This window comes from Elephantulus edwardii, unplaced genomic scaffold (assembly GCF_000299155.1).
Source record: "Elephantulus edwardii isolate Elephantulus edwardi_28Jun2011 unplaced genomic scaffold, EleEdw1.0 scaffold00014, whole genome shotgun sequence".
Lineage (NCBI taxonomy): Eukaryota > Metazoa > Chordata > Mammalia > Macroscelidea > Macroscelididae > Elephantulus > Elephantulus edwardii.
Window position 1 is genome coordinate 26259038 of NW_006399764.1, and position 25012 is coordinate 26284049.

At 36.5% G+C, this 25012-nt stretch overlaps 1 protein-coding gene across 1 annotated transcript in view; it reads left to right on the forward strand.

The window, feature by feature from the left end:
- The window catches only part of KIAA2026 (KIAA2026 ortholog), a gene marked incomplete at its 5' end in the record, with an annotated part of 84114 nt that overhangs the window by 44132 nt on the left and 14970 nt on the right, over positions 1-25012 (forward strand). Inside the window, 2 exons of the mRNA XM_006881358.1 lie at positions 5217-5296; positions 13343-13432. Coding sequence (XP_006881420.1) covers positions 5217-5296; positions 13343-13432 — 170 coding nt within the window. The remainder of the gene's footprint in view (positions 1-5216; positions 5297-13342; positions 13433-25012) is intronic.

The window sequence follows — 25012 nt, forward strand, 5'->3', positions numbered from 1 at the left end:
TTTTTTATTTCAATGAACATCAACAGAGATTTTTTAATTCCATTCATTCATTGTTGCACTTTTCTCCCCGCCCACCCCACCCCCACTCCCCTGGATTTGATTCTTATGTTTTAAAATCTGTTTCAGCACTACGTTCTACAAATAAAAAGTGAAAACATGTAAATCACTGTCTTTAATATTTCAGTTTAGGGAGGGGAAAAATATTGGCAGTTCTGCATGAGTGAATTTTATGTTTACAAACTACAGTTCTTCACAGAGAACATAGGAACAGGAAAAAGTAAGTGAAGGCTTACATTAATAAACAATTTAAAAAAGATTAAGAGTTCATGTTTTGTTTGGACTCTTGCCTTGTTTTTACTATGGCAGATAATGGCTAACACTTATTGATGGTAACATGTGCCAAGCAGCATTCTAAACTCTTTTCTTGTTTTAACTCATCTAATTCCTACAAAGTAGGTAATAGTGCTAACCCCGTTTTGTAAATAAAGAAACTGCACAGAGAAATAAAGCAGTTTGCTTAAGATCTCAAGCTAGTAGATCTGGAATTCAAACCCTCCAGTTGCAGCTCTTAGGTTGATAAGCACTCTTCAGTAACTGCTCCCCAATTCCGACTCTTGTGCTTTGCTGTAGAACCATCTCCAACTCCTAGCTCCTGCCCAGTGCTGTGCCATCCTTACAATCTTGACTCCTGTTAGTTTATGAAATTTAAGTTTTCCAGTGACTTGGTGAGCTCCAGTATCCTGTACGTCCATCACCTCAGCTACTTCATTCTTCTTAAGCTAATTTTGCCACCTACGTTTTGGCACCTATGTATGAAAGTTGTGGAAAGTTTCCTGGTGATCTCAGTGTCCTCATGATTGTAAAATCATATAATTTCTTAAAGCTAATCAGACCAATACTTGAAGACTAGAGTTCAGGAATTACTCCATTTCCTTCAAGTGACCTTTTTTTCTTTTTCTTTTTTTTTTATAACAAATGACCATTTTTAAAGACAATGGGTTTTTGAAGCAGACCTGCAAGCAGTACAAGAGAACAGACTTTTCTTTACTTAGATCAGCAGACTGTTAAATCTTTGCTACAATCCCAAGCGCATGCAGTTTGAATCCACCAGCTGCTCCATGGGAGAAGGATGGGCATCCTCCTCCTGAGTGGCTTACTGCCACTGAAAACACACTGGAGGGTCAGCTGTGGGTCATTTCTGACTTGACGGTACTCAACACCGACATAGTCTTGGTAAAGTTAGTGCGTGGACTTCACCCCACCCCCACCCCCGAGTGTGGGATTCATGTGGCCTCATGGAAGATGCCTATGGTATCCAGTTTAGAAATATGATACTAGCTGTATTGTGTTGGTGTTAGGAGCTGTCTTGTTCTGGTGCATAGCAACCTTTTGTACAACAGAACCAAACGTTACCCAATATTGAGTCGTCCTCACAACCACTGCTGTGCTTGAACCCACTGTTGGAGCCACTGTGTCCATCCAGACGGGCAGCTCCTCCCAACAAGCTTTAAAGCCTCTGGACCAGTGGAGAGCCACCATGAGTTAGAATCACCTCACAGGAAGAGGGTTTATCTGTACTTTAAAACCTCAAATTTAAATGTTGTAAAGTGAGAGCTGACTCAGAGCTGACCGGCCAGCACATTTTCAGGAGGCTCTAAATCCTACAGGAAGAGATAGCCCATCTTGGTCCTGCCGGGCCAGTGGTAGAGTGAAGCCACCAGAGTGGCTGCCTTTGGATTGGCAGCTCAGCTCCCAAACAGAGGACAGCACCAAACTTCCCTGAGCTGGATTATAGATACCAAAAATGTAATCCTTTCTTTCTGAGTGCTCTTGGTTTACAGACACTCCCATCATGTTTACTTCTCTGTCGTAGATACTTTGTAAGCACATAAGAGTGAGGAGGAGAAAGATACATGTTGCACTGTTTTATTTCAGATCAGTTGATAACAAACTTCAAGTTTAATGTGTTCATGCTTGTTGATAGGTGCCATTGAATCACGAATGACTCCTAGCAACCCTTTGAACAGTAGAACTGAACCCTTTCCTATCCTGTGCCATCTTTGTCATCTCTGACACATTTGAGCTCATGGTCGCTGTCACTATGTCAGTCTATATGATTGAAAATCATCTTCTCTTTTACTGACCCTTCACCTTTCCAAATATACTATCCCTTTCCAAGGAATAGCCCCTTCTAGCAATATGCTAAAATCTGCTGTCAGAAACCTCTCTAGAGTACTGAAAAGCAGCGATGTTAGTCTAGAGACTAAGGTGCACCTAATTCAGGCCATGGCCTTCACAGTTACTTGCTATGCGTCAGAGAGCTGGACAATGACTTAAGAATGACAGAATAAGTATTGATGCCTTCTAATTGTGATGCTAGAGGAAAACAAATGGGTCTGTCTTGGAGTAGGTGAAACCAACTTTCTCCTTGGAGGTTAGGATTTTGAAGCTCTGTCTCACATACTTTGGGCACATGGGCAGGAGAGACTAGTCCTTTTTTTAAAATTTTATTAATTTTAAGGAAAATTTACACAGATTTTGGATTTCCATTCATTCATTGTTGCACTTTTCTCCCTGCCCGCCCTCCCCCCAGTTCACTCCTCTCTTTGAAAAGTAAAAGAAAAATTCTTTCATTGGTATACAATCTTCCTGCACCCACCCCACCCCCACCCCCCCGAGTACACTCCACTATGCAACCTTAATTCTGAACCCCTGTGTTAGCCACAATGAGAGACCAGTCCTTGAAGGACATCATGCTCAGAAGGGTGGAGGGACAGCGCAGGAGAGGAAGACCTTGGATGAGATGAATTAATGCAGTCACTGGGGTTATTGGTGTTTGGTGTGTCAGAATTAGTGAAACTGGCTCAAAACAGGGCAGGATTCAGAGCTGCTGTACATAAGGTCACTATGGGACGCAGGTGACTCGACGGCACATAATAACAACATGCCCACCAAAGTATGTGAGACAAAGCTTTGCCATCCTTGCCTCTGAAGAGCATTCTAACTACACTTTCTCCAAGATACACCTGTTCTTTTGTCAGTCCAAGGAGTATTCAGTACTCCATTCTAACACCACAGCTGAAAAGCATTGATGATGATTCTGTTGTCTTTATTCATTGTCTAGCTCTCAGTCCATAGCAAGTGATTGAAAAGACTGTGGCCAGAATCGAGCATCTTAAACTGGCACCTCATTACTTTGGAGAAGTCCTTAAAAGACTTTCCCAGTTTAATCCATCTTTGATTTCTTGACTGCTGATACCAACAGTGATGTTTGTGGATCCAAGGAAGATGAAATTGTTGTCAGTTTCAATTTTTTTTTTTCCATCTCATGATGTCACCTATTGGCCCGATGGTGAGAATTTTCATCATCTTAATGTTGAGATGTACTCCATACTGAAAGCTGTATTCTTTAAACTTCTGCAGCAAGTGTTTTAAATCTTATTTTCAGCAAACAAGGTTGTGTTGTGTCATCTGCATAGGTTGTTCATTGAAGAGCCTTCCTCTGGGTTGATGCCACATTCTTTTTCATAGAGTTCAGTTTCTCGAATGATTTGCTGGAACATTCAGATTCAGTAGGTATGGAGAAAGGATACAATCATCATGCACACCTTTCCTGATTTTAAACCATGTTCAGACAACAGCCTCTTGGTCTAGGTACAGGTTTTATATAAGCATAATTCAGTGTTTGGAGAATTCCCATTCTGCACAGTTTTACTCCTAGTTTGTTATGATCCACACAGTCAGATGCCTTTTTATAGTCAATTAAGCACAAAAAGACATTCTTCTGGTATTCTCTGCTTTCTGCCAAGGTCCATCTGATATCATTTAACACTTTCCTACTAAATACAAAGTTTATATGTGTTTATGTAACTGTATTATCAAGTAAATATAGAGTATAAGCTCCATCTCACATACTTTGGACATGTGGTCAGGAGAGACTGGTCCTTGGAGAGGACATCATGTTTGGAAGAGTGGAGGGACAGCACAATAGAGGGCGACCCTGGGTGAGATGGATTGATGCAGTAATTGGAGCAGTGGGGCTTGGGTGTCACAATTAGTGAGACTGGCTCAGCACGGGGAACGATTCAGAGCTGCTGTAAATAGGGTTGCTATACGTCTTAGGCGACTCAACAGCACATAACAAAAATATACTATATTGGTTGTATTTTATTGAAACCTCATGTTTAGAGTCAACAAGACCTTCGGGAGGGCCTTTGTATTTAAAAGTCAGTTATTAAATTTTGGAGGAACATTCTTCTGAGTGGTACAGCACACTCTGTCAATATGTGTACTGAGGTAACCTGGGGTTGCTGTGATGCTGAACCTTGTACCATTGGGGTGTCAAATGCCATAAAGGTTACCCATGGTGGGACAGTGTTTGGTGGAGCTCCCAGTTTAAGACAGGTTTGGAAGCAGGAGTGGCATCTACTTCCTAAACAACATGCCTCTGGAAACTATGAACTTTGATAAATGACAATAGTTATGGAAAGGCTTTAGACCTTTTGTTCATAGGGTCATTATGCACGTCTCAACAGCTATCAACAGCATAACAGTACTTAAATCTATGTCATAAATAATACTTCTTTAAGAATATGAGATTCTTTTTCGTGTGATTTATGATTGCACAGATAGCTAGGTAACATTTGAGGGAAGTGTTTACCTTTTACAATTTTGGATATTGAATTCTGCAGTCTCTTGGGTGCTTTCAGGAGTAAAATGAGAGAGCAATCTTGTTTCTAAACTCATGTAGGGATTTTCTCATTGGGTTGGCTAGAGACATAGCCTTCAAAGCATAGTTCTTTGCAGGTTGCTGACTACAGAAGTCATGGTACAGGTAAGGTACTTGGCTTCCTCCCCCTCCCCCCTTTGTGGTTTCATTTTAAGCTGTCAGTATGGTTGGTTTTAACTGAGCAGTAGTAATAAGACCTTTTTTGCCAAAGTTTATTGCAGTAAATCTGATATTGTGCAACACGTCAGAGATTGTAGTTTGATTCTTACAGAAAGAAAACAGCATTTGTTAATATGTCTGTTACAAGTAGTTATAGTTTAATGTTTGCTTTTGCTGGGGCTTGTTTTGATTCATCATTTTTATTTGATCTACTAGCAACCATCTGTTAGTTATAATTTAACTTTCAAGGCTATATGTAATTTGGTTTTTGTTAATGAAGTACCATAAACGACAGCATTATGAAGCTTTTTTCTTTTAATCTTGAAAGGAAAAAAATCCCTATCTAAAAAAGCAATTACAAAGAAGAGGAAAGCGGTCACAAAGGCGCCTCCTGTGCCAGAATTCCAGGTAAATGTTTCAGCCTTGTTTAGATTTTTTTTTTTTTTTTGCTTAATTTTTAAAAAATTCTCTTTCTGTCCTTGAGAGATTAGCTGAATTTCAAGAAACTGTATCATGTACTTTTCATGAAATGTTTTCAACTCTGACTTTTTCCCTGCAAATGAAGGCAAAGTTAAGATTAAATCTGCTAGTATTTTACAATTCTTTATTTTTACTTCTTGATAGTAAATAATCTGTCATTTCTTATAACCCAAACTAAGTATTGTATATAGAAATATTTTGATGTCAGTATTTATAAGAGCACACATATAATGAAAATCTACCAGATGATTTATACATGATAATATTGTATAATTAATCCATTTTCATTTCTTTGGATACTAAAGAAATGTTGATTTATTAATTTTAAAAAACAATGTTTTTACTCTTAGCTATATAAGAACATCAGACAAAATATAAAAAGGTTAATTGAAATGGTCTCTAAACATTTCTGAAAATTGTATATACTGCCATACTTCATAATTGTGAAAAGAGTTTTGTTTTTCTCTGATAATAATAAGCAGAGAACCATAATCCAACCCATTTATACTGTTTCCTATTTCATAAAAGATACTCGTTCTTTAACAAATGACTCTTAAAAATGTGTTTTTATTAGTATAACCTATCTGAATTTAGGTATACACTCTCTCAAAAATTTTGTAAGTTAATATTTAAATGACAAAAGATTAAAAATTGTGTTTAAAATTTCTGAGTCTTAAGTTAAAAAAAGAAAATAACAGAATAATAGCTATGAAATAATGACAATTATGTGAGTTTAATAGCTGCTTCTATCCAGAACGATGAACACATTTATTTTTAGTAAAAATAGTATTTTTTAAAGTTTTTTTTCCTGGATGTTACTAATTGGTAAAATTTTCTTTTTTTTTTGAATCAGTAGAGAAAAGATAGTTCTTTTTCTAGGTCTTTTAGAATAGAATCATTTTAATGACAGTTTTAGGATGAATCACAAGCATATCTTTCAACAAACTTCTTTTATATAAAGTATGACTGGTTCCAACACAGTCAGCAAAAGATGTGACTCTCGTACTGAGACCTTTGTCCCATTGCTTGTGTGTGTTATTTAGTGCTGTACTCTCATGCTAGCTGGCCTTGGCTAGTTCCCCCAGACCCTCAAAGAGTTAGTCTTGGAAAAAGATTTCAGAACTATTTCTAGATGGACTTTAACATGTAATAAGTGACATAGTATGTTTAAAATTGCAAATAGTGATTTGTGAGGCATAAAATCAGTTGACTCTATTACATGACCACTACTTGTTCAGGGAACACTGGTGGCCTGGTAGTAAGAAGCCATCATGCAGTCCCAGAGGCATGCGGTTTGAATCCACCAGCTGCTCCTCAGGAGAAAGATGGGAAGTCTTCTCTCGTGTGATTTACTGTCTCTAAAAATCCTCTGGAGTATCAGCCGTGGGCACATAAGAAGAACTTCTTTTAAAGGGAACTCTGGTGGCCTAGTGGCTTCAAAATATAAGGTTAAACATTGTTCCATAAACCTTTGTTTGCATCATGTATTGACTTCCATTGTTTGTGGATCAGGGGTAAAAATGTTTGGAAAACATACATAGTCTTAAATGATGCTCTTGGTCAGTTCCTCATCATTTAATTGCTATTCTCAGGAACTTAAAGTGAAAGGTATTTATTTTACCAGGCTAAGCTTTTAAAACAAAGATCCCTTCCTGGTTCTTAAACCCCTAGTAGATGTTTGTCTCAGTGTCTCTATCAAGATGTGTGGGACTGAGTCATGAAAGCAGTGATTTCTTCTTTCTAGGTTGTTACTGTATTGATGCATACTGTGTTGTTTGTTACTCATAAAGTTGATAAGTTTCTCAGAGAATAGATAATTTGCTTCAAATAAGTAATAAAGTAGGTGAATAGGCAGTATTGGTTATTAGTTACTTCGTTGTTAAATGCAGAACTTAAAAAGAGTTTTACCTCTCAAATATTCATTGATGTAGACTTTATGTCTTGAATTATTTGTAAGCCCCACACATGTAAAAAGAGTATTTGTATAAGTGTGTTTATTTCCTTTCCAAAAGTTTTGCAGAATAAGATATTTAGTACTTTAAATTTTGCAGATAGTTGTTGTTTTAAATATTACATCCTAGTATTAAACATAAAAAATGCCTTACAGATATTTTTACCTGGAAGATTTTTAATATTATTTATTCTAAAATATCTTACACTAAAAATAGTGAAACTCTTGTTGAGCAGATGTTAAACCCCTTTTGCAAAACTTGAACTGTTTGCCAAAGAATTGCACAGTGAAGCATGCCTATACAGAAACTAACTCAAAGACGAAATTACAAAGTTTCCTTTTTAAAAAATCCTAATGAAATTTGAAAAATGAACCCTGTTTAATCTCAGTTACCTTTTAATTTAGTGTGTTGACTTATTTAAATTTAGAAAACTTGCCCACATGCTTGTTTCAGGAATACTGTTTTATTTATATTCACATTTAGTATGTTTACCTAAATGTAAGAAAATAATCCTGCCTCAATTTAGAGTATGCACTGTTGACAGTCAGAAAGTGAATTTCATTTATGATGTGTATCATAAAAAGGACCAACTCTGTCCTTTTGTCGCCTAAGAATTGTGTGAGTGGTTCTCAGATTTTAGACATTGAGAAAGTATTCAAGTTCTTTTATTAAAAATGAGGGTTGCTTGCCAGTAGTCTGTGTAATGGTTAGGCACATGGCTATTGGAATCAGGCAAATGGGAAACAGATCTGAGCTCTGTCACTTACTAAGTTTGTAACCTGGGCTAAAATGATTTAGTCTGTATGCTTCTAATTATTCACCTGTGTGATAAGAAAAATAGTACCTACCTTATAGGATAGTTGTGAAGATTAAATTCTATTCTTTTGGGAGGGTTATTGTTTATCATGTTTTGTTTTTGTTTGGGTCCCTCTGCAAGGCTTGCCACCTACATCTAATCAAAGTAGACCTTGGACTTCACTTTGAAAAATGTAGTTAGGAGTAGAATAATTAAGAATTTGCTTCTAAACATTTGTTGTTGTTATTGAACTCTACTGCTTTGCCCAGCTAATTAAAATTTTTAAATAAATCTTGAATTTAGTCTTAATTGAAAGTTGACATGATTAATCCTCTAATACTACTTATGAAATGAAAGTTAGAAGCTAGGCTTAACCCTCTTTTAGTTTGCATGGGTTATACAGTTGGCTAAGGGTAGATTGTTGTCCAGGCAGCGATAATTGGGGGGGATAATTGAGAAATAATTTTGCTTTGAATGTTTACCATATTGATGATATAAACTCACTTATGAGTATTGTAGGAACCAAATTATTATTTTCTTTTTCATAATCCGTTACGGAATACAGTGTAAGTGCTGTACTCTTAGGCTGAAAATTGAATGTCATTTTTCTTAATATTGCAATAATATTTTAATTTATTTAGTACTTAACAGAGGGATCTAATATTACAGGAAATCTGGTTTGGTGCATACTTACAATAGAGGTGTAAAATTAGTATTTTTAAAATTTGGTAAGTCATTTCTCAATAAAATGAGTTTTAAAAAGTAATTTAAGAGCCTCGCTGCCATGATTTTGCTTTTAATTAGTAGCCACAGTCTTTCGTGCAATGCATACTTAACCCGTTAGAGACGCCTGGTTTATCCTAAAGGCTACTTGCAAGGAAACCTCAGAATCTAGGTGCTGACAAAGACTCCGCATGAATTCACTGATCTTTCACATAACTCTGGGAAAAGAAACAATGCAAAACTCAGTATGCCCCTTTATCTCTCCATTTAACCAGTGCAGAAACTGCAGGCTAAGAACGTACTACTCTCTAGAAACTTCACGATGTTAAGGTTCTCTTGATTAAGTAGCTATTATTTTCACTTCCTCAATTTTTGTTTGACAGTTAGTAGCATGGATTATTCTTTTCTCATCAAAGTTTTTTAATAATACTTTAAGGACTCAATGTAAATGAGTATGATTCATCTTGTTTTAGAATTTTTACCTTTTTTTTTTACCTTTTTACTTCTCTGCATTTTCTTCACTTTATTTTTAAATTTTTTTTTAATACTGTATTTATGCTTGCATGCTACTTTATATTCTTTTTGGAAGATGATGACATGCACAGCATAATTTCTTGCTTGAAGTAGTGATAAAGTAAGGATTTATTAGATCATTTTTCTGAGAAGGTATCATGGAGTTTTAAAATATCTCAACAGGGTCTTTCCTCACTTCCCATGACCTCATATGTGTATTTCTGCTTTAGGAGCTTAGCTTTAATATTTACATTTGATTGAAAAGCCATGAAAGCTTAGATAGAATTTGAATCATAAAACCAGAGTACATATTTGCTGATGGCTGTTGGAATGCTTCATTGTTTTATTTAGAAGGACCTCATAAAGACTGTGATGTGGTAGAAAGTACTGCACCAGAAGTAAGAACGCTGAGCTCTGGGGTTTGCTTTCTGTGAGTGATCCTGAGTCACGTTCCTCTTAACTGTCCTAACTGGCTCATATGTAGAATGGAGATACATGTTTCTAGCATAGCAGGGTATGGACCAAATTGTACATTTTTGGTTTCTTTCAGCTCTTAAGATATGATTTTGTGGCCCGTCCATGGGTTGTGACAAGTGAAAGGTTAACTAACTTGAGGGACGGCCTTACAGAGGTTCTTCCTGGGGGATAAAACTCTTCTTGGAACCTCTGCAGTGTGACTGAAACCCCCTCCTGAGTGTTGGCAGTGGCAAGACTGTAATCCGAACTTCTGGGGAGCTTTCCTTCTCACCCCTGGGGGCCCTGGGCCTCAGAATGTTTTTCAAAATCAAGGTAATGAGAAGGAGGTTTAATAAGATATTTTGCTTTGCTTTAAAAAAATGTTCTCCTTATTAAGGTGAGCCTTACTTACTGGATTGATTCTGTTTTTAAAGTACCATTAGAAACTGAATTAATTATAAGGCTGTGTATATGCCTGATTTTGTAATATAAGAGTATATATGACCAGTAGTGTTGGCATAGACCAGGATATTTTTCTTTTGATATCAGTAACAAAATTGGAATAGTATTTCTGTGTAGAAATTTTTTTAATAGCTTGATTTAACTGTCACTCACTCTTTCTCTCCCTCTCTCTTTCTCTCACACACACTCTCTCACATTCTCTCTCTTTATTTCTCTCTTCCTCACTCACTCACTCACTCACTCACTCACTCACTCACTCACTCACTCACATCAGGTCTATGCCATAAAAGAATGTGAATTTGTTAATGTAGATGTTAAGTCACTTTAATACGGTTTCAGAGTAAATATTGCAGAAAATATTTTGACCATCAGAGTCAGTGAAATTTGTATTTAAGCATCATACTATTTAAAGAATGTGTCTTTCATTATGCATTTAATTCAATAAGTCATCTGCTTGAAATGAAATATCTTAATTTTCATATTCATAATACCATAGTGTTAACAGCCACACTGATGTGTAATTCACAATAACTGGATAAATTACTTGTCAGAAAGGTATAATCTGCAGACTATGCCTAGGAACTTGTTAGAGATGCAGAGTCTGAGGCCACGCCTCAGACTGACTGCATCTTAAGCCATCAAGGTGACTTTTCTGCCCCTTAAAGCTGCAGAAGCACTGATTTAGGATGACTCTCTGACAACCCCACTTGGAAATACTGCTTTCATATTGCACTTAAACAGTGAGAATCATAAAAATTTTACCTTAGAATGATGCCATTTATTCCTTTAATTGGACTATTAGATATATATTGATTTCATGACTAATTGATAATTGAAATTTTAAATTTTTAGTGTATGTTCACTTGTAAGTGTCTTTGTTTTCCATGTTCCTGTGGGTTTCTACAATCTCCATGTAAAATATACCCTGGTTCTTCATCTAATGACATCTAAGATGCAAGGGAATATTTCTTGACATTTTACTGTATATGCAAATGAGATGTCTGTGCTAAATAATTATGAACTAGTACACCAAGTTCATTGTATACGTAACCCATGTGTAAGTTCTGACACTGGTAAGTTTTACCATGGTAGTCATAATAGCAAATACTATGCACTACAGGGAGTTGAATACTTACCAAGAATCTAATAAAAACTAGTCTGAGACCAACATTGTTTTAAGGCTTTGAGCTGTAGTAAAACCAGCAAAAACTAGAGCCTGGAAGAAAAGTCAGATGTCTTACAGATAGAAAGCAATAGAAAAGTGCTAAGGTGTACCCTGCCAAGAGTGAAAAACATGTGGAACCCGTGGAAAATTATGCTGTCCCATTGAGTTGTACTCTGTAGGTTTTACTGGATGGCATTTAAATGGTTGGCTAGTCAGTCTCCTGGTTGACTATCAGGAGTTCTTTTATAACTCCACATTTAGCAAGTAGGAATGTGTAGTGTTTTATTAGTTACATTGTCCCACTACATTATTATTCTCTGCTTTCTATGCTAAAATTGCATTATTTGCATTGCTTACTCTTCTTACCATATTAATTCTGTGAGCCTGAAGTTATATAGATATTTCTAGTAAGTATTTAGGGAGCTCTGGTGGCTTAGTGGTAAGGAATTGACGCTACCAACCCCTTACTCAGGCGTTCTCCTCCCATGCAATTTATACCCTCAGAAAACTCACTGGAGGATCAGCTATGAGTCAGTTACTACTCCATAGTACATCACAGCACTAAATAATTGTTAATACTAATTAAAATTTATATATCTTTGAGGTATTTTTTTAAATTTCTGTTAACAGTACTAGAATTTTTTCACTCAGAAGCAGGTTCATTGACCTCCTCCATATTTCCTTTCCAGGAGGAAGGTCCGTCCCATCTCTGGGACACAACTTTCCTCTAAATCTATCTTACTTTTAACTTAAAAAACCCAAAATTGTCAAGTACATAGCAGTCAGCAGTCGTTTCACATATTTCAAGTTAAAGAGCTTTTGAGGGACTCCCTGTTCTCCATTTTTGTGAATTAGTAAGTGGTCACTAGGAATGATCTTACCCACTCTTCATTTTTTATTTGATTTATTTTAATAGAAGAAAATAAATGTCTTTGGGGAACACAGTGTCATTATATAATGAAATAAATGAACATAATATAAAGCTGATAAAAATTGTGACTGCCTTTGTTAAGTACAGTATGCTTTTTACAATTTTCACACAGTATAAGCATTGCAGTAAGACTTAGCATTAAACTTGTCATCTGTATATAAATAGTTTTTATTTTAGGAATCTTGTAAAATGTTTAAACATTTTAAGGAAAAACAGTAAACACAATTTAACTTCTTCACAAGATCTAAACTGTATTTGATATTTTTGTTATTGGCAAATACTGCACAGCTTAAAACTTAGCAAACCAAGCTGATTTCATTATTAACAGCTCAGAGCCAGTTGTTTAGGCTCTCTGTTAACACTACTGATTAAAGTGAGCCACATAATTATGAGCAGAAATGTATGCTGTTAATGGAGGTGAATTAAATTTATAACACTCACATTAAGAAAGAGTATTGAATTCCATTTATGCCTTTACGTATCTTACATAGAGTTGGACTTCCTTATTAGCAACTCCAACAGTAAGAACTGAGGTTTGTTGAACTGTGTAGGTAATAAACCAGAGGAAGGAACAGCAGTTCTCCAGGTGCACGTACCTCCTAGCCGACGGCCTGCCGGTGTAGAGTTTTTATGGGGCAATTCAATAACCTGTGAAATCTAGGGCAAGTTTCCAGATCTTTGTCATTCTGGGCTGAAAGCTCCTAATGCAAAGGAAGTGCCTAGGTTAGAAAACCAACTAAGGGGTGGGTGTGGGCCCAAACCACCGCTGAGACATGTCTTCTTCTTCTTCTCTATTAAGCCTGAAGTTCATACAAAGATCTGCTTCAATACAAACCAGAGCTATCCTTATTTTTTGCTATTACAAAGAAAAATTATCATTTGTTAATTCAGTGTGTGTTGAAACAACTTCTGTTTACCACATTTTGGGTGTTTTATATTATGTGTTATCAAGCTGTGTTTTTGTGTTTTATTTTAGCTTATTTGCACTAATCTTGATGAACTCAGGGAATTAATCACAAAAATCGAGAATGAACTCAAAGATCTGGAAAACAATAGAAAAAAATCGGTAGGTGTTGATCCAAAAGTTCTATGTGTTATTGTCAGCATTAAAGCTTATTCCTGCGGTTTTTCTAAAGCTTTTAAAAACTTTTATTCTCTTAAATTATGTGGAAATTTGAAATGAAAAATGGAAACTTTGTTTCTCTTTCTCCTGTGTGGTTACGTTTCATTTTTTTAGTTGATACAAAAGAATGTCAGGGACAAACAAATTTATTCCTTTTGTTTGCCTGCTTTATATCAGGTATAGTTTTAGATATTGATATACTGGTTGGTGGTTTTCTGACTGGTAGTTTAGGGAAATGTTTGCAGATATTCTTAATGAGTATATGCTTTCAATGGAAGTTCATTGCTTTGTAATCTAAAACCTTAGATGTAACATAATTATTTAACAGATGTGAATGGTTTAATCTTACCTCAGTCATTTTTTTGATACATTCTTGGCAGTATAGCTTTTTAAAGAACCTTTATCCAACAGAAAAAGTTTTTTAGTTTCTTTTTTAATTGACTACATATTCTAAATTAATAATTCATCTGTACCTTTATTTTCAAGTTTGTTTTGGTTTATAGGTTTTTAATTTTGGCTTTTGAAATTGTCCTAAATCTTAGAATAACAAGATACTGTTTATTCACTTACTACTTGGTGAAACATTCAATTATGTTAGTTAACCATTTACTAACACCCAGCGAACTGGAATTCATAGTGTGCTTGTATCACAGATTTAAAATGCATTGCACCCCAATAAATAAATGGAGAAGTCTGTGGGCACCGAGCAAAATCTATAATAATAGTAAAATCCTCTTGTAAAATCCTCTTTGTCTTATGTTTAAGGGTTGTATGCAGTTATGCTGAGATCTTACTCAGTCTCTCATCTAGAATCATGTAGACAACAAAGCTGATAATTCAGCAAGCTTGGTCTCAGCAAGTTTATAGTAGCCATTATGTGTGTTCTTAGGAAAGGCGTACTGGTTGCACTCTGAAGGACAAGACTTAAGTTGAGTAAAAGCACAGCCCTCTAAGGTATTTAATACTTGGGTTGGAAAAGCATTAAGAATTCTAGAATTATCGCGTGTGATCCCCCTGAGAAGATCACTGTAGTCAAAGACGTAGATTGATACTCATTATGAGACTTACCAGGAAAACTAGAATCAGCATATAAGCCTGAAATACTTTACAAATATTTATATTAAAAACACTTTAAAACCTTTGTCAGATAGGAGCTTCTGCTGTGTGGTAAACTTCCTGGAAATACAGCAAATGATGCATTAAAATATGCATGATATATTCTTCAAACAACATGTATTTTCTCTTTGACCAAAAGATAAAGTATTTGATGTTTCATGTTACTGATGCTGTTCTTTTGTTGATGCTATGATGTGTCATCAAGTTGCAACTGACTCCTAACTGACCATCCAGCACATTTTCAGAGGCTTTAAATAGCATGGGGGGGGGGAAATTACCCATCGTTCTCCCGAGGAGCGCTGGTGTATTCGAACCACCTGCTTTTGGATTGGTAGTGCAACACCTTAGCACTATGCCACCAGAACTCCCAGTAAGAAAGAAGAGTTACTAGTATTTTAAGCAAGTTGTAATTTATATTTTCTTGAAAAAGCTATTTTTAACCCTTGTTTCATATCCAACAGAACTCTGTTAATTCTGTTAATTTTGTAATGATGCTTCAGTTAACATAATTTGCATCTTAATGTATCTCATTGCCGGAATTAGGGATTTGTCGGTTTTGGTTTTGCTTGTAATACGTGGTTTTAAGCATGATTGCTTTAAGTTCCTGCTTGTGGCATGTGCTCTTTTTTTTTGCCTTGGATAGTACTGTCATTTAATGTGGTCACAAAATAGGAGTAAAGGATTTACAGACAAAACAAACCATTTATGCACTCCACCACTCTAAAACTATACTATCTAGTGACAAAAAGTTATTACACTTTCTGGATAAAGAAAGAAAATTGAGTAAAATGTCTAAAGCACTGACCATATATAAATATTGAAAGTGTCGATGCTCACAGGCTAGAGTGAATATAGTTATAAAAGAAAAAGTTTTAATAAAGTCTGAAAGAGACAACTATTTTTCTGTATCTTAAGAATTTAAATCACTGAAAATCCAAGTTTTCTTCTAAAGTTTTTACATACTAACTTGGTGAATACAACATGGTCACAAACAAGTATCCTAACATGTTCATCTTATGCATTGGGAACTGTACTGAGTCTTCACTGTTCTCTGGTAAACATTGCTATTATCTCTCTACTACTACTACTACCACCATGGTTAGCTGGGTGAGGATGTACTTGAATAAATGGATGGCAGAGTAAAAACAGGAAAAATTAAAAAACAAACAAACAAAAAAAACACACAACACTTGCCATCAAGGCAGAACTCCAGTAATGCTGGTTAAGAATCCAGGGAATTCCTTCCAGACTGTCCCGCAATTTCAGTTGCCATGGTTTGTGTACCACACTGACTGGTAGCACTGTTATTTTTGCACTGCAATGCGTTTTCTAAGTTTGGCTGCAGTTTCTTCTAGTCGCTCAATTTTCCACCACCATTGTCTCCTATTTGACTGAAGTGGCATGTGCTCTTACAGAAGAACCCTAGGAAGAAGTGTGGAGGTTTTCTATAAATGGTGATATAACATTGCCATTTCCATTGGCGGTGTTAGGCTTAAGCATAGCTTTCCCCTCAGTACTTTCTAAATTGTCCTGAAATGAGTTAATTGATCATTGGAATAAATAAGAAAACAGGCATTGCCCTCAAGACATGGGAGTGTAACGGAAAAATGTAGAAGCATCCATGACTGCAAATACTTGCTTGTAATCCCGAGGGCATGTCTAATGAAAAAATGTTAGCTAACAAGAGATTTAATTGATTAGATTTTTACCACCAAATTTTTACTGTTACCACTTACACTGCCTGTTACCTTGAAAAATGCATTTTCTTCTCATTTAAATATAGAAACTAATGGGGATAAGCTTAATTAAATTATCCATATGGTGATTTGCCTTTCATTTAAATTGTCTAAAAGCTTATTTTCATGATTATATTATCTCAACCAGTGAAATAGGCTCACAACATAAAGGAAATAATTTGTAATGAGATTATTTGGCATTTTTTTGCTAAAGCTGATACTGGCTATCATAATACCTAGTTGTAGGTATTAGCTTTGCTGAATATTTATTTCTGTTTAATACCAGTTTGTCTAGCATCGTTTTTGTAAATAAGATGTTCCACTTAAAAGTGAATTTTCTAGATGATTGATAATTAATCTTCCCTTATTGTATTTCTCTTTCTCTTATCACGTTAGAGTTGGAACCAACTCATAGCTGACCCTCCAGCAGGTTTTTAGATGCTGTAAAATCATGTGGGAAAGAGATTGCCCCTCATTCACACTAGTAGAAGCTGGTGGATTTGAACCACCTGCCTCTGGGTTACCAGTCTTAACTTCTTCTTATCCACTAGGGTAATAATATTTATTATTATAATTAGTGAAGATTTGATGTTTTCAGTATTAAAACATTTTAATTAGTATGCTATGTACTAAACTGAATACAATTTAACTCTTTTTATTATTCAAGGATCGTCAAAGACCCTAAAATTCTGTCAGTATAAGTCAGTAGATCTATTGAAACAGTTACCAGAAGTACTTAATGCTATTTATTTTAAAGAATGGTGGTGTTTGTTTTTGCTTTTGTTCTGTCTCTCTTTCCCCCTTTGTGTATCTTCATGTTTTTGTCCCACTGGAATGCTGTAGATTACAAAAGCAAGCACCTTATGCTTACTAGAAACGGAATATACTTAGTAGGCCCTCGAGGACCTTCTTCGTAATGAGTGTATGGACTTGAATAATAGCCATTGTAACTTACTCCGTATCTTATGTGCTTCCTCCCCTGTTGCTACACAAATGAATGGTTAGTATTTATTGTTCTCCATAAGAGATTCTCATGGCCAAATTTAAAATAATAATTAAGAGTCCAAACTATTTCTCCTCATGAAAAAACCAGACCTACTAGATTGATTGAGGCTAAGGGAATCCCCAAGTTAGTGACCCTGAGATATCCTTTAATGGTGGAATTGAAACTACTCCTGAAGGTCATCTTTCAGTTAAACAGTAGGTCGTTTAACAACGTTAAACAATTATCTCTGATTAGCAAATAGTTATCATTTAACATAAAGCAGGATGAGAAGGGTAAAGGAGAACAGGAAAGCTACAACAGATTGTGGAAAATGTAACTGAGGTGTAGAAATTGTTAAGTAGGAACCTAATTTGAACAGTTAGTGTAGAACATGTATAGAAGTTGTTAAATATTTCTATACTTACACAAAATATTATTTAAAGAAACAGTAGTAGGCTACTTCTTTTCAAGCCTTTTTTCTACACCACTTCCAATAACAAAGGATATATTTGATATAAATATTTCGTTGTGGTAAGATTCTCTACTTAAGATTGGCGCTAATGATGCAATCTATATGAAAGTCTGTAGTATTTGGTCTTCTGCTCCAGTGGCTTCAAGCCCTCCTCACTTTCAATAAGCAAGATTATGTCATCTGAGTAACGCATGTTGAGTCTTCCTCTCATCTTGATGCCACGTTCTTTTTCGTAACGTCCGGCTCCTTGAGTTATTTTTTTCAGCCTGTAGGTTGAATATGTATGGAGAAAGGATCCATCCACACCTTTTTTCATTTTAAACCTTGCAGTGTTCGTTCTCTTGTTCTCTTTGGACACTGTCTTGGTCTAGGTGTATGTCTTTTATAAATGTTCTGGGATTCCCATTTTCCTCAGTGTTCGCCATATTGATATGATCCACAGTTGAATGCCTTTGTGTATTCCATAAAACACAACTAAACATCTTGTTTGTTTTCTCCTGTTAGCCAAGATCCATCTGATGGCAGCAGTGATATTCCCTTATTCCATGTCCTCGTGTAAACCCGAACTGAGTATCTGGCAGTTCACTGTCAGTATACTATCTGACTGTTAACTTAAGCAAAATTTTTACTTACATGTGGTATTCAAGTAGCTGCCTTCCAGATCTCTTGTCATAAATGAGTGTGTGCTTCCAGAATTGCATCTGTTTGTTAAAACTATTTAGTTGACACTCATTTTCTGAACCTTTTTTTTTTTTTTGCTAGTACCTTCAGTGAAGCATGGACTTATTCCTTTACTACCATCACTTTTTTATCATACACTTCATGGAGAAAATGTTTTAACATCAGCTGGTTCTTTTTGGTTCTGTGATTTCTGTGTATTCCATCCATCTTTTGGTACTTCTTGCATCGTTCTTCCTTCCCTAGTAGAGTTCTGCATTGTCTCACTTGAGACTTGAATCATTGCTTCAGTTAATTCAGCTTAAAGATTGCTCAGTGTGATCTTCTCTTGATTTTCTTATTCCAAGCGTTTGCACATTTCATTCTAATACTTTGTCTTTTTCCAGGTTCCTTTTGACATTTTCTGTTGAACATTTTTAGTTTATCATTTCTTCCTTTTATTTTAGCCACACTTGAGAATTGAATGCACATAACAACAACAGTGCTTAAGAGCAAGTTTGAGAGTCTCTTCTCACATCGATTTGATAATTTTTTTTCCTGTCTTTAATGGCAGACAGTGTTTGGTGGAGGTCCCTGATTAAAACAAGCTTGGAATCAGGAGTGACATCCACTTCTGTAATAGCTTGCCTCCGGAAACCCTTTGAACTTGGAGAAAGGATGAAAGTCACACACGTGTTGAGGACTTTCATTCATAAGGTCACTATGAGTCGCCTATGACTCGACAGCACTTAACAACAACAGTAACAATGATCTTTAGCTTACTTTCATGTGTGATGTTCTTGCTGTGATCCTACAACTCATCTGGCCTTTGGTCATTAGTATTCAGTGTATCAGATCTCTTGTTGAGATAGAGTCTCAAATTCAGGTGAGATATACTCAAGTGCCATATTTTGGCTTGTGAACTTGTTTTCATTTTCTTCTGTTTCAGTTGAGCTTGCATATGTATGAACAATTGATAGTCTGTTCCGCAGTCAGCTACTGGCCTGCTCTAATTGATGATCTTGTGTTTCTCCATCATCTCTTTAAAGACATGCAGTTGATTTGGTTGCTATATATTCCATCGATTTGAGTCCTGTGTGTTCCATCCATTGCCGTCTGCCTGTATATTGTTGCCATTCATTTATGCTGCTGAAGAAAGTATTTGCAAAGAACACATGTTGTTTCCACATGGTGAGTGGTGCCCCATCAGTACAGGAGGGTCCTGAAAGCTCTGTTCCAAACCCAACATCAAGGTTGATTCTGCTATGAGCCAGGAGCACTTTCCCAGTCATGTTTTCATGACACAGTAGGTAGCGCATATTTTTCAGCACTGTGTCAGACAGTGTGCTCCACTGCTGTTCACAAGATTTTCACTGGCAGTTTTCTCAGAATTAGATCGGCAGGTCCTCTTTTCTAGTCTGTCTTAATCTGGAAGCTCTGCTAAAACTTTTCCACCGTGCTGCTGGCACTTGAAACTAGTAAATGTAAAGGTTAGGAGCTTAGAAGTATAATGCTTGATAACCATTTAATGTAGAAATATAAAAATAAGTAGTCCTAGAGGATTCGTAGTGACTGCGAATCTCTGTTTGCAACATATCACAGTAACTTAATTACTCATGGTGATGATCCAAGTCATCAAGAGTTAAATGACACTCATTGTTTTTCAGAAAATCTTGCCATGGATGTTTTAATATTTTGCATGCAGAGGAAGAAAACTCCATCGTCTAGGAAGTTTACTTTAAGTAAAGGAACTGAAGAACAAATGCAAGCCTCGAGTGGCAACTCTTAAGAATGCTGTGGGCAGAATATTAAATGAGCCAGGAAGCATTAAAAGAAGATGGAAAGAGTATATAGAGTCACTATACCAAAAGGAATTGAAACACAGAAAAATTTCCTGAAACAACCGATGGTGATGAAGGAAGAAGTTCAAACTGCTCTGAAAGAATTGGCAAAAAACAAGGCCCCAGGAATTGATGGCATACCATATTTCAACAAACAGATGCTGTCCTGGATATGGTCACCAAGTGTGCCAAGAAATTTGGAGGACAAGCACCTGGCCAGCTGACTGGAAGAGATCTGTATTTGTTCCCATTCCAAAGAAAGGTGACCTGACAGAGTGTGGAAATTATCATTATATATATATATATATATATATACACACACACACACACACAGTATCATTCATATCACATGCAAGCAAGAGTCTTCTCCAAAGACGACTGAAACAGCACATCAACAGAGAACTAGAAGTTCAGGCTGTGTTTAGAAGAGGACATAGTACTACTGATATAGCTAATGTTGGGTGACGCTTTACTAAAAGCAGAGAATACCAGAGGAATGTCTGTCTGTGTTTCATTGGCTGCAAAGGTATTTCACTGTGTGGACCACAACAAACTGTGGCTGACTCTGAGAAAAATGGGAATCACAGAACCTTGATTGTTTGTATGAAACCTGTACTTGGACCAGGAGGCAGTCATTAGAACAGAGCAGGAAACACTGCATGGTTCAAAATTGGGAAGGGTGTATGCCAGGGATGTGTCCTATCTCCATACCCATTCAATCTATATGCAGAACAGATTATCTGGGAGGTTGGGCTCTATGAAGAGAAATGTGGCATCAGGATTGGAGGAAGACTTAACAACAATCTGTGTTACGCAGATGACACAACCCTGCTTGCTGATACTGAGGGGGACCTGAAGTGCTTACTGCAGAAGGTCAAGACTGCAGCCTTCAATATGGATTGAAGCTCAATATCAAGAAAACAAAGGTTCTCACCACTGGGCCAGTTGACAGCATCATGATAGATGGTGAAGAGATTGAGATTGTTAACAGCTTTATTTGCTCGGCTCCACGATTGACACTCTTGGCGCCAGCAGCCAGAAAATTAAAAGATGAAGTGCATTGGGAAAGTCTGCTGTCAGAGACCACTCCAAAGTACTGAAGAGCAATAGCAGTCTAAGGTGCACCTGAAACAGACCATGGTCTTTGCAGTTACTTGCTATGCATCAGAGAGCTGGACAGTGACTAGGGATGATAAAAGTAGAATTGATGTCTTTAAGCCGTGGTGCTGGAGAAGAGTATTGAATATACCATGGACTGCTAAGAGAACAAACAGTTTCGTCAGAGAGAGGGTGAGACCAGGCTGCTCCTTGGAGACAAGGATTCTGAAGCTTCGTCTGACATAGTTTGGACATGTTGCAAGGAGGAACCAGTGCTTGGAGAGGGACGTCATGCTTGGGAGAGTGGAGGGACAGTGCAGGAGAGGAAGACCCTCAATGAGATGGATTGATTCAGTGACTGCAGTAAATAGGGTAGGTGTATCAGAGACAATAAGATTGGCACAGGATAGAGCAGGATTTAGGGCTGTTGTACATAGGGTTGCTATGAGTTGCAGGCAACTTGATGGCACATATCAGCAACATCAGTGGAATAATTATAGTGGGCCCATTGTACACTAGGCCTGATGATAAGAATTTGAGAAAGAAATTTGAGTAGGATAATGCTGCCTCCTTTTAAGGCATACTTACCCTTCACTGACGTGACAATGTTAGATAAGCATATATTACATGGCATTTCAGATCCAGGTCACACAGTGAATCACTGGAGAACCCACCTTTCAGAGAACATCACAGATTTGATAAAATGCCTTTTGTTTGTTTACTGCCATTAATTTCCTGAAAATAATTAAATTCAGGTCCTTTACAGTGAATTTTCAACCCAGGCGCTTTCTCTTTTTTTGCAGATGAAAATGATTATGTGCATCTGTTGCACTTTATTTTTAGATTGTCTTCCCAGGGGTAGTGAACCACCTTACTAGGAATGTGCTGTGTCACCTGAATTTTTCCTCTCAGTGGGGCCAAATTCATGGTATTCTTACCATTCTTACAGTTGTTTTTCTTTGCATATTCTACTCAGCTGCTAATTTAGAAATAGAAATACAAATGCAAGTCAATATGAAATGCTTTTAAAATAAAACACTAATTCCTCTTCTGTTGATCTTACTTGAAAATTGGTGAGAATATCTGAGCAGTACATATGTATCTACAATCTAATGAGTTACATTAGAGCTGCTAGCAATTGCAAATACTTTTTAAATGTCTTTATGTCAGTATGAATATATGCTAACAAGGTAAGCTGTTTTATTCATGAAACAATGAGTATGCAGGAAAACAGATCAGTGAATATGGCCAGTAGTCTCTCTGGGTAAGCAAGAAGAAAAAAGTGACTACTTACTTGAGAATATTGTTCTTTTTCTCTCTCATCTTGTTTACACTTAATTGGATTACAGTAATATTAACTTAGCATTATTTTGGTTTATAATATGTAGAGCGAGCCCGGGTGATGTAGTACGTAGGGAGTTGTGCTGCTAACACAAAGGCTGTGCTTCTCTGACGACTTGATGGGTAATCTCCTGTGTCATTTACAGCCTCAGAAACCCAGCTCAGTCGCAGCTGTCAGTAGGTTTTGATTCATCACCAATGAGGGGTATGAGGGGTTTTTAAAATTTTTGTTTTGTTTTCTTTTCAAATATACATAGGAGTTCAGATTATTTGTAGGCTACCTTTATATAAGGAATCTCTAGTGGCCTAGTGGTTAAGGGGTTGCACGGGGTTGCACTGCCAATCCAAAGGCAGGCAGTTCGCTACTGCAGCTGCTTTGTGGGAGGAAGCTGGGAAATCTCCTCTCCTGTGATTTACTGACTCTAGAATTCCACTGGAGGGTCACCTCGAAGTAATTTCCAACTCAGCTACACATAAACCACCACCCTCCTATATAGACTAATAGCTTTTATGTAGAGGACCCATTTGGCTTTTCTTGGTCCCTTTTCCACTACAGAATTGTAATAAAACATTTTTTCATGGTACACGTTAAAGTGTTTCTATGCTTTAACAGCTTTGATGACATGTTGATAAATAAGTATATTTATTAAAAAGTAATATTGATACTTTCACCATATATATTTATGTGATATTCTTTTTCTTTAGAAATGTTTGTGTCACTACTACAAAACAGTCTGAATTTTTATAAATCCTTCTTTGTATCTTTAGTTGACTTTAAATTTTTTTCTTCTTCATATAACTGTTTGATAAAATGTTACAAGAAACCTCAGTAAAGAAACCAGATCATTTGTGTAAAGGGTACCTTTAAATATTTACACTGTTTTTACAGTGTTGACATTTGTTGACTATGTGCTCTATTAATCCATTCTGGTGAGACATTTAATAAATTTAGAATTCATTTCTTTCCCTCTTTGTCTTCCTTTAGGTATCCAATGTCCCCAGCATCAGTAGGTTGCCAGCCCCCTCTCTGTGCAGTCCCTGTCCAGCCTTCTGCTGGCACTGCCACGCCCACTCCAGACCCCTGCCGTAGAGCGGAGCTGATCTTTAGTGTCAGGTAAGCGCCCCCATCCGAATTCACCCACGTGGAAATGTAGCTTTCTATTTTACAATATTGTGTAGTTTTGTAAGTTGGTTGGTTTTTTTTTTAAGTTTCCCTTCTCTTATGATCACCTTAGGATACTAATGTATCACACGAAAATAAAAAAACTTATAAAACTGCATAATATAACAGAGGACTTATCTTATGCCCAGGACCAACTCCTTTTTGTAGTAATCCCTGTGGGGTTATAAATCCTTCACTGTTTGGCAACTGGGGCATCATGGCAAGGGAGCTGGCAATCTGCGGCTGCTCTGGACATTGGATGGAAAAGCAATGGAAGGTAAGCTTCCAGTTCGCATTGCACTGTGGAGTATGCTTAAAATGGCATGTGATATTTTATGCTGAACTTTATAGAAGGCTCCTAAAAGAAAAATTTTACTCTGTTTTCAATATGGCATCCAGTAAATGTTTTATTTATTCAATTCATTGGGATCATCTAAGAATATGTTTTATCCCTGAAAACAGAATTCTAAAATTGAATGGTTACTTTACCCACATGTTTGTTTATATGCCTGTTTGTCAAGTAAGGACTAAATTTTTATAAATCAAGTTTATTCAGTATATTCTTATTAGAAAAATAAAGCTCAACAAATGACCTTTTTTACTAATCCATTTACTCACTACCTTTATCTCTGATCTGTTTAGATCAGAAAAGAAGATTATAAAAGTTTTAATGATTTTTTACTACATCACATTTTCTCATGTTTGAAGATAGAATTGCTGTTAATGTTTCTTCTTTATTATCATTCCTTTTGTTACACTGAGAATACACAGTTTCTTCATGTGCAGTGTTGTGACCTTGGTGCCATTCTTCTGGGTATGCAGCCATGCCCACTCTCCTTTTTGTAGTTGTTCCTCTCTTGTGAGCCTGAACTCACTACCGCTAAGGTTTCTGTCTAATCTTTTGAGTTGCTGTTACAGTTTGATCTCATATAGCTTCCTTTCGATTTTTAAGTTCATTTTTCAGTTGTAAAATTGAAGCTTTTTATGTTTACCTTTAAATTTTAGATCATTGTAATTTTAATTGTTGTTGTTGTTATGTGCCATCGAGTCGTTTGTGACTCATAGCGACCCTATGCACAACAGCCCTAAACCCTGCTCTATCCTGCGCCAACCGC